Genomic DNA, 10799 nt, shown 5'->3' with positions numbered 1-10799 from the left:
CTAATGTAGGTCTTTCATAAAAGTAAAGTGTTGTACCACAAACATTGGGAAGGCGGGATACCTATATATAACGATGATAGAGTTTTCAAAAATATTTTATTTCTCCATTATTTTTGCAGAGGAAGACTTAGAGGGCAAAACAGAGGAAGAAATCGAAATGATGAAGTTAATGGGATTTGCCTCTTTTGACTCCACAAAAGTAAGTAAAACACGCAGCCAGTTAAACATTCTGATTTGAATTAATCTATTGTGATTATCACATTTTCCTATATTCTTTTGCTGTTGCTTGTAATGTCTTCCATTGATATGAGTCTTGTCTTTAGAAGACATTAAGTATCTATGTGAAGAGCATTGAGGACACAAAGAAGGAAGCAATGAACTGCCATTAGAATTCAGGGACTGTTTGCCTGATATTTGATTTTGATCTTAAAGGTGATCAGATGAAGAGGAGGAAGATCATTTCAAGTAGAGGGAAGAGCTCCTAAAAACGCCATGTAGGCATAAAGAAGCATAGTATATTGCAGGAATTTCAAATTCAGTGACTGGTAAAAGGGTGCTGATGGGATAGTGGCTATGAATGAAGCTAGAAAGAGGGATGAGGGGTGCCTGGGTGGTTCAGTCGATTCAGCATCTGACTTCTGTTCAGGTCATGATCTCACAGTTTGTGGGTTCATGCCTCATATAGAGCTCTCTGCTGTCACCGTGGAGCCCATTTCGAATCCTCTGTCTCCCTCTCTCTCTGCCCCTTCCCTGCTCGCTCGCTTGCTCTCTCAGTCTCAAAAATAAACGTTAAAAAATATCTTTAAAAAAAAGAAAAGGATAGGAAGCAAATCGTGGAAGGCTTTTGATACTCTTAGCCATGCTAAGGAATTTAGAGTTGATTCTTTAGGTGTTGAGGAGAGGAAGCAATGATTTTTAAGCAGGATTGCATGTGTGTTTAGTTTATTTTTTTTTTTCAAAGTTATTTTCTTTAATGTTTATTTATTTTTGAGAGAGACAGAGCATGAGTGGGGAAGGGCCAGAGAGAAAGGGACACACAATCTGAAGCAGGCTCCAGGCTCTGAGCTGTCAGCCCAAGCCCAACGTGGGGCTCAAACCCATGAGCAGTGAGATGACCTGAGCCTAAGTTGGACACTCAACCAACTGAGCCACCTAGGTGCCCCTATATTTGTGTTTAGAAAGATGAGCCAGGAGAGGCACCTGGGTGGCTGAGTCAGTTAAGCATCCAACTCTTAATCTCAGGGTCATGAGTTTAAGCCTTGTGTTGGGCTCCGAGCTGCGTGTGAAGCCTACTTTGGGAGAAAAAAGAAAGAAAGAAAGATGAGCTAGGACAACATGGAGGACAAATGGGAGACAGACGGTTTAGATTGGAGGCAGGGAGAACTGCTGGGTCATGCAAGTGAAAGATGATGAAGGTGTGAACAGAGACCAGAATATTGAGTCCCAGTCAGGAAGCAGAGGTGGTGGTGGTGGTGGTGGTGGTGGTGGTGGTGGGAGTGGAGTGGGTATGAGAGTGAGTAGTCATTGATGACTCTCAAGTGACAGGCTGAGAGACTGGGGGATAGGCTTAACCAAGAAAGGTCCTAGGAAGGGGAAGTGTTGTTAAGAATTAAATTTAGCTGTAGAGAAAGATGCCATTGGGTAGCTGCATGCATATCTCCTATCTCAGAAGAGAGGAAGATTAGAGAGTGAATGCTGTCTAGCCTTGATCATAACACTGGAGAGAATAAGGAAGTCGGGGAGGAAAAAGAAAGAAGGTTTGTGGAGAAGGAGATGAAGAGGGATAATAGGGAGGGAGAGGGGAAATGGAGAGAGGATGTAGACAGGAGAGAAGGGATAGAGAGAGGGAGCTAGTAAGAATAAACAGGGAGAGGGCTGCCTGGGTGGCTCAGTTATTTAAGCATCTGACTTTGGCTCAGGTCATGATCTCACTGTTTGTGGGTCCGAGCCCTGCGCTGGGCTCTGTGCTGATAGCTTGGAACCTGGAACCTGCTCTGGATTCCGTGTCTCCCTCCCTCTCTGCCCCTCCTCCGCTTACACTCAGTCTCTCTCTTTCTGTCAAAAATAAGCATAAAAAAAATTTTTTTTTTAAATAAAATAGGTGAGAATTCATAGATCCCATAAAAATTAAGGAATACCATGAAGACAAATGATATCAGTTATTTTTGTAAGGACATCTACAAGGATGTTAATTTAGTTTGTATGCAGTTGCCTTTATGGCTGTCATCTATAAAGTCTGCTCCTTTGTGTTTTTCAGTAATGTTTTTTGTGACATTTCATCATTGATCTATGGTGATACCTTTTCATATGCCAATGTATTCTCTTATTTTCCCTTTTATTTTCACATTCTGGAAAGCTTCAAAGTTTGGTTATGTTTATTAAATGATAATTTTCTATTTCAGCATGTAAATCAAAACAGGCTAATAATATACAACTCTGCAAATAGTTTTCAAAAGTCAGTGAGCCTTTAGGAAATGAACTTAGTAAAAAGGTTAGCATCGTTTACTTTTTTCTAAGCCAGTCTTTCCAAGTCATGCCTATTACCTATTCTTGGGAAGGCAAAATTATATACCTCAAGTAATTTCTCCCTCTCCCCGCCTCCCCCCCACCTCCACACACAATATAGTGAAAACAGGAATAGAAAAATAAGACCAAGGGGTGCCTGGGTGGCTCAGTTGGTTAAGCATCCAATTCTTGGTTTCAACTCAGGTCATGATCTCATGGTTCATGGGTTCAAGCCCTACATTGGGCTCTGTGCTGACAGCATGGAGCCTGCTTGGGATTCTGTCTCCCTCTCCCTCTACCCCTCCCCTGCTCATTCTCTATCTCTCTTTCAAAAATAAATAAACATTAAAAAAATTAAAAGTAAGACCAAATATATTCATTTTTAGCTCCACCTCAAATATGTAGCTTACCTGTGTGTGCCTTTAGGCTAGTGGATAAAAATCCTGTTTAACCTAACACAGATACCTGGTAAGCGTGCTACACAGAAAGGGTATACTCTCATGAGCAGTAATGGGGGAGGGAGGGAGTTGGAGGTCGCATGTGTTTATGCGTGCATGTGTGTGTGTGTGTGAGATGGCATTACCCAGTGATGTTCATATATTTAATAGTCATTGTCTGAGCACCTGCAAGTACAGTGGCCTAGGATGTGAGAATGCAAAGGTGACCCACATCCATATCCCTCCATCAAGGAGCTTTCAGTCTCATAGGGGAAGTAACATCACGTATATGTGCATCATGATAATGCAAGGTAGAAATGGAGGGTATTGTGAGGGAAGCACAGTTAACATTCTGCGGAAGGGTAGAGTGCGCTTTCTGGCAGCTGAATCATTTGAACTGGGCCTTGAATGATGGATAAGAACCAGATGGTTGGGGTTCTTGGATGGGGGTTGAGAAGGCAATTCAGGCATGAAGAACAGCAAATAGTAAGTTAACTTGGCTAAATCAGAAGACCCATAAAGGAATTAGTGAAAAAGAGGGTAGATGCCACCTAAGAAAGGCCAAGATGTAAAGTGACACTTAACAGTAGCCTCTGTTACTCTGTATTCTGATTCTTTTTATTTTTTATTTATTAATGTTTGTTTAAAAAAATTTTTAATGTTTATTTATTGTTGAGAGACAGAGCATGAGCATGAGTTGGGGAGGGGCAGAGAGAGAGGGAGACACAGAATCCAAAGCAGGCTCCAGGCTCCAAGCTGTCCCCACAGAGCCCGATGCAAGGCCTGAACTCACGAACTGTGAGATCATGAACTGAATCAAAGTTGGACAGTTAACCAACTGAGCCACACAGACGCCCCTAATGTTTATTTTTTGACAGGGAGCATGAGCAGGGGAGAGGCAGAGAGAGAGAGAGAGAGAGAGGGAGACACAGAATCTGAAGCAGGCTCCAGTCTCTGAGTTGTCAGCACAGAGTCCAACATGGGGCTCGAACTCGGGAACGGTGAGATCATGACCTAAGCCAAAGTCGCATGGTTAACCAACTGAGCCACCCAGGCGCCCCTCTGATTCTTTTCAAAAATCAAAATTTGGGGGCACCTGGGTGGTTCAGTTGGTTGAGCATTTGACTCTTGATTTGGGCTCAGATCATGATCTCACTGTTCACGAGTTCGAGTCCCACATTGGGCTCTGTGCTGACAGCATGGAGCCTGCTTGATATTCTCTCTCTCTCTCTCTCTCTCTCTCTCTCTCTCTCTCTCTCTGTCTCTCTGTCTCTCTCTCCCTCTCTCTGTCTCTCTCTCTCTCTCCCTCCCCCTCTCTGACCCTCCCCTGCTCGCACTTTCTCTATCTCAAAAATAAATAATACATAAAAAACTTAAAAATCAAAATTCCAAGGCTATTCAAGAAATGGGATCTCAATGAATGGTGACTATTCCAGCTGTGATTTGAGAATGCTATGAGCTAAAGTCGTAAGTTAAATTGAATATGAATTTTCCTAGAGACAATCTATAACTGGTATTTGGTTTCAAAGAATTCTTTGACCAAAAAAGGTTAGGATCAGGGGCACCTGGGTGGCTCAGTCAGTTAAGCTTCTGACTCTTGATTTCCGCTCAGGTCATGATCTCATGGTTCATGAGTTTGAGCCCCTTGTAGGGCTCTGGTTGACAGTGTGGAGCCTTCTTGGGATATTCTTTCTCTCCCTCTCTTTTTCTCTCTCTCTCCCTCCCCCTCTGTCTTCCCTCCCCCCTTCCTCTGCCCCTCTCCTGTTTGCTCACTATCTCTCAAAAATAAACATTTAAAAAAAAAAGGTTAGGATCTGTTACCCTATTTCTCTGCATGCCTTGCACATAATCTATACATCATGAATGTTTGTTGGCTTGAATATTTGAATATGTTGCATTATGTAACTAAAATCGTGAACAGAGTTGTAACACTTGAGAATTCATGGAATATCATCAGGATTTGAAAATTCTCACTACCTTATTCATAAATGGATTTTGCCATGTAAGCATGTCTATAGGATCTAGCTCTTTGAAGCACTTAATATATCCTTTCCATTTTTTATATTTGTTTATTGCTTTTCTCTAGGGGAAAAAGGTGGATGGCTCTGTAAATGCCTATGCCATAAATGTGTCTCAGAAGAGGAAGTACAGGTAGGCTTAGCCCCCATTATTACATTTGAACTAATGATACAAATTATGTGCTTGAGAAAGAATTTAGTTATGGGATAATCATGTTTGTAGGAAATGTACCAGTTTCCATATAGTCCTTTGTTTTAATATTCTTTGCTTCTATTCTGGTGTGTTAAAATAATTTCCAATTTATATGTGAACTAATTAACTATTATGGGGAAGGATAGTTAGCTTAAATGTTTTAAAGCTCTACATAGTTCTTCAAAACAGCATAATCTCAATTCTTTAAGCTTTAATTTCATTATAATTATAGGTTTAAAATAGATCCATCCTGAGTTATTTACCTAGATTGATTGTTTAAGGATTTCAACTGTAAATATATTTTTCTGTTAAGTATAGGCATATTTTATTAATGCCACAGAACAAACAAGTCCATATGTGAAATCTCACAGAATTCCTAATGAATTCAAAAGTTAAGACATTATCAAACATTGCCTTTCTCTTCTACCTTTACCATGGATAAAAGACTAATATTCTGATTAATTTAGAATATGAATAATGTAATCTGAGGATGCTGTGAGTTAAAGTGATGACCAGAATCATCATTAACTGTTCCTTGTAAAATTATCTTCAAATAGAGTCTTATGAGGAGAACTAGTACAATATGCAGTTGAATTTACTTGATGGATACCTATTTTGAAGCACTTCTTCATTTCTTAAAACTAGGTGTTTATAGGTAACAACCTATAAATATAGGTAACAACCTATACATATGGATTTTTTTCAGTCTGTAAAATCTTTCCAAATAATTTTGAAAGTATGTTTCCATACTTCTATTTGGATTTTAAAGAAATCTGAAAGGCTTTAGATTATTTTGAAAGTGAAATAATATCCTTAATTTGAATTAAATAACCATGGGGGCGCCTGGGTGGCGCAGTCGGTTAAGCGTCCGACTTCAGCCAGGTCACGATCTCGCGGTCCGTGAGTTCGAGCCCCGCGCCAGGCTCTGGGCTGATGGCTCAGAGCCTGGAGCCTGTTTCCGATTCTGTGTCTCCCTCTCTCTCTGCCCCTCCCCCGTTCATGCTCTGTCTCTCTCTGTCCCAAAAATAAATAAAAAAAAACAAAAAAAACAAAAAACGTTGAATTAAATAACCATGAATACTTTTTACTCTAGACTTTGCTATTTTAAAGATGATTTATGTTACTATTTTTTTTATAAGAGGAGTTCAGAATTTTTTTTAAATAAACAATGAGTTTTCTCTTCTCATCATAGGCAGTATATGAATCGAAAAGGCGGATTCAACAGACCTTTGGATTTCATTGCATGAGAACTAAAATGTTAAAGAATGGTTTTTTTTTCCTCATCTTGCTCAGAAGAGTGGATTTTGTATTTCGTATTTAATATTCATAAAAAAACATGATCACAGTCTTTACTCCCTGTAAAAGTAAGAAAATGTTATTTATGATGTGTGCATTTCACTTACCCTGACTCAAAAAAAGAAAGGTTAATATTTTTTCCTTTTAGGAAATGTCATTTGGGGCAATCATCAACCCCAGTTTTTTGTTTTTATTGTTGTGGAAGCTGTGTATGTTTTCTTCTTGGATGCTCGTTAGGACTTTTGAAAACATATAAAAGTAATTTGGATGTAAGTTTCTCAAATAAAGCAATATTTCTACCCTTTTGTATTTGATAAATATTTTTATTACTAAATAAAATTATCCCCCTACACATTTTCTTTTTTCCTACATAGATTTATATTTCATTAGTAATTTAAAAATAACTAGATTTTTGTATCTTCTGTGGTTCTTGCCCCAACTATTTACCCCATTTTTTACCTTTCCCCCAGTTATTATTTCCCTCATTTATTTTTTCCCCTTTTCAAAAGCAGTACATGCTTATTATATAAAAACTTAGAAGAAATCAAAAACTAAACAGAAAGGCAAAAATCGCCTATAATCTACCCCCAGAAAAATCAATATTTTGGTATATGTCTTTCCAGCCTCTATGGTGTATATTTATTGACACCACCCATGGTAGTGGAATTTATATGCTGTTCTCTTGCTAATCTTTTTTCTCCCATGTACTGTGAACATTTTTTAATATTCTTAGATGTTCTTTAGAAACTTTTAGTATCTACTTGGTTGTATAATAATTTATTAACTAATCTTTTATTAGTAAACATTGGCTTCCCTCCCATGACTTGCTGTTTTAATTAAAACTGAGTAGTATCCCTGTTACATATATCTTTTTGTGCTTGTTGCATTATTTCCTTAGGTTCATTTCTTAGAAGTGGCATTGCTGGGTGAGAACAGGGGTGTATGTGCATGTTTTAGGACTTTTGAGATATAGATAGATAGATAGATAGATAGATAGATAGATAGATAGAAAGGTAACAACCAACTCTCACCAGTAAAATATGAGCATTCCCATTTCATATATGTACACCAATATTGGGTGTAATAACTTTCTTTTTTTAATTTCCAACCTGGTGGGTAAAATAATACTTGGTTTAATTTGCTCAGTTTCTAAGGAGGATGAACATTTAAAAAATGCGTTAGCCATATATATATTTTTGTGGAATGCTAATTCCGAATCTCGGATCCACTTGTCTTGTGTCAAGACTTTCTTTTTCTCATTTGAAGGAAGCCCTTTTTATATTGAAGATAATAGCCACTACTCATTCTGTTTCATATCTTGCTGATATTTGAGGCTCTGTGGTTAGATTTTATTTTATTTTGAGTAAATAATACAAACACATGGAACACAATTCAGATAGAAGAAACGGTATATAGTGATGAGCTAATTGTGTATCCTTTCAGAGATATTCCATATATATACAAACGTGTATATATCTTATTCAAATGTAAGCAGACTCTACACCCTTTTGCATCTCACCTTTTTTTTACTTACTAGTACATCTTAAGATAGTTTCTTATCAGTACATATAATACCACCTCTTTATTAAGGGCAGGAGTTCTAGTTCATTATAGGATGGACTATAATAGTCCCCACTGATGAGCATTCATTTTTTTTTAATCTTTTACTTTTTTTTTTAAGTTTATTTATTTTGAGAGAGAGAAAGAGCACAAGCAGAAGAGGGCAGAGAGGGAGAGAGAATCCCCAGCAGGCTCCGCACTGTCAGCACAGAGCCTGATGGGGCTTGAACCCACAAAACCGTGAGATCGTGACTTAAGCTGAAATTAAGTCAGATACTTAACCAGCTGAGCCACCCAGGTGCCTCCTTTTACTATTTTTAAAAATTCTAAATAAACCTTTTTTTTTTAATTCTATAATCACTATCATATGTAAATTATTTTACAAGACTTTTTAGCTGGTTTTTTAAATCCTTATTGCATCTGAAATTTGACCGCTTACTGTAGTTCTTCAAAAACTTTCCTGACAAGTTCATTTCCTGTAAAGAAAATAGTAGTACAGGGGCTCCTGGGTGGCTCAGTTGGTTAAGCATCTGACTGGCTTAGGTCATGATCAAATGGTTTGTGGGTTCAAGCCCCACATCAGGTTCTATGCTGACAGCTCAGAGCCTGGAGCCTGCTTCAGATTCTGTGTCTCCCTCTCCTATTTGTGCTCTCTCTCAAAAAATAAGCATTTAGGGGCGCCTGGGTGGCGCAGTCGGTTAAGCGTCCGACTTCAGCCAGGTCACGATCTCGCGGTCCGTGAGTTCGAGCCCCGCGTTGGGCTCTGGGCTGATGGCTCAGAGCCTGGACCCTGTTTCCGATTCTGTGCCTCCCTCTTTCTCTGCCCCTCCCCCGTTCATGCTCTGTCTCTCTCTGTCCCAAAAAAATAAATAAACGTTAAAAAAAATTAATAAATAAACTAAAAAAAAAAAAAAAAGGTCAGCTTCTGTATTCAGAAGGTTGGGAGCCAGAAGGTCCTGGGTCCAGACCTAGAGCATAGTCTCCCCAGAAGCATGATGGGCCTTTAGCAGGTGGATGTCTATAAAGATATCTTTGGATGCTGGGGCGCCTGGGTGGCGCAGTCGGTTAAGCGTCCGACTTCAGCCAGGTCACGATGTCGCGGTCCGTGAATTCGAGCCCCGCGTCGCGCTCTGGGCTGATGGCTCAGAGCCTGGAGCCTGTTTCCGATTCTGTGTCTCCCTCTCTCTCTGCCCCTCCCCCGTTCATGCTCTGTCTCTCTCTGTCCCAAAAATAAATAAACGTTGAAAAAAAAATTTAAAAAATAAGCATTTAAAAATTAAAAAAAAAGAATAGTATGACTACATTACATAATATAGTGTACAAAGCACCTTGGTTTATATAATCCTTATAAGATAGAGCAGGTACCATGATCTCCATTTCCCAGATGAGAAGGCTGAGGTTTTCAGACCAGATATTCAGACTATAAAGCCCAAAATATTGGCACTTATGCTACATAATGCCTTCAGGGCTTAAATATTTGAATGTGTTACATTAGTTGCACAACTTTTAGTGCCCATTGCACAAGTGTCACTGTCCCAGGTGGTTAGATTATTTTGCTTGGAATTTTTGCCAACTGAGCTAAATAATTACTACCCTACCCCTACTTACCAAAAAAGCTGTCTATCTCTAAATTATCCATGATAAAGACTATTTCTGATCACATTTGTGTACACGTAAGGAAGGCAAATCCAACTGTGGTTTTAATAAGGAAGCTAAAACTTCTGAGATAAAATAATATACCCAAAACCAAATTACAAGTTTTTGGATTGTCATCTTAGTGAGGTGTTCATAGGGATTTGACTTGAGATCCTCAAAGCAGCATACTTTGTGAAGTATGTGAGGGTTGCCTGGGTGGCTCAGTCAGTTAAGCATTGGACTTGGCTCAGGTCATGATCTTACAGTTTGTGAGTTCAAGCCCCTCACTGGGTTGTCTGCTGTCAGCACAGAGCCTGCTTCAGATCCTCAGTTTCCCTCTCTCTCTGCCCCTACCCTACTCGCATGTACACTCTCTCTCAAAAATAAACAAACCTTTTTTTTTTTTAATTGAAAAAAGAAAGAATGTGAGAATACCTGGTAGGTGAGTAGGTTTGCTGTCCATAGCTAACACCAAGAAATGGAAGAGGAGGACATCTTTGAACATCCAGAGATAAGACACCTATGATCCTAAGGGAAGTCCTGGTTTAAAGGAACTTTTATCCATCAGATCATCTGATTCTGTAAGAAAACAAATAAGGAGCATCTTTGTCTTCCTGTAACAAGTTGCTACCTCTCCGAGACATAAATTGTGCCGTATCTTCTGTTTCCAAGTATCTAAATATTGAAATTCTCTGGGACTCAATTCCTGGACTCTCCATTCTCTTCTTTAGTGAGTCTTCAGTGTGCCTTCAGATGTCTTCTGTTATGGCTCTCAAATTTATGCTTCCAGCCTGGCCATTTTACTGAATTACAGGCTTGTATGTGCACCTAGATTATTAGGCACCTCAAAGTTAAGGGTAACTGAATTCTCATTTCCCTGCACAGCCTTCTCTATGCTTCCCCAACTCAGTAAATGGCCCATCCATTCACTCCTTGGCTCAGACCAAAATCCTTAGGGTCATCTTTGACTTCTCTTTTTCCCGTGCCCTACATTTGGATCATTAACAAACTTTTTGGCTCCAACCTCAGTATATATTTTGAATCCAACCACTTTTTCCCCCCCAATTTATTGAGGTATAATTGACATATAAAATTTTAAGAAATGTAAGTATCCCATCACAGTGATTTGGTAGGCATTGAATCCAACCATTTACT

At 39.1% G+C, this 10799-nt stretch overlaps 1 protein-coding gene across 1 annotated transcript; it reads left to right on the top strand.

Annotated features, from left to right (window-relative positions):
• The first annotated feature begins 58 nt into the window (after positions 1 to 58).
• Positions 59 to 7316, top strand: SNRNP27 (small nuclear ribonucleoprotein U4/U6.U5 subunit 27). The gene is made up of 3 exons (XM_040458637.1): positions 59 to 199; positions 5029 to 5093; positions 6346 to 7316. The coding sequence occupies exons 1-3, from the start codon at positions 74 to 76 to the stop codon at positions 6398 to 6400; spliced, it is 246 nt and encodes an 81-aa protein (XP_040314571.1). The 5' UTR covers positions 59 to 73; the 3' UTR covers positions 6401 to 7316.
• The last annotated feature ends 3483 nt before the right edge of the window (positions 7317 to 10799 follow it).

The sequence above is a fragment of the Herpailurus yagouaroundi genome, unplaced genomic scaffold, assembly GCF_014898765.1.
Source record: "Herpailurus yagouaroundi ecotype Mexico unplaced genomic scaffold, PumYag 221, whole genome shotgun sequence".
Lineage (NCBI taxonomy): Eukaryota > Metazoa > Chordata > Mammalia > Carnivora > Felidae > Herpailurus > Herpailurus yagouaroundi.
This window is presented reverse-complemented; position numbering and strand designations above follow the sequence as displayed.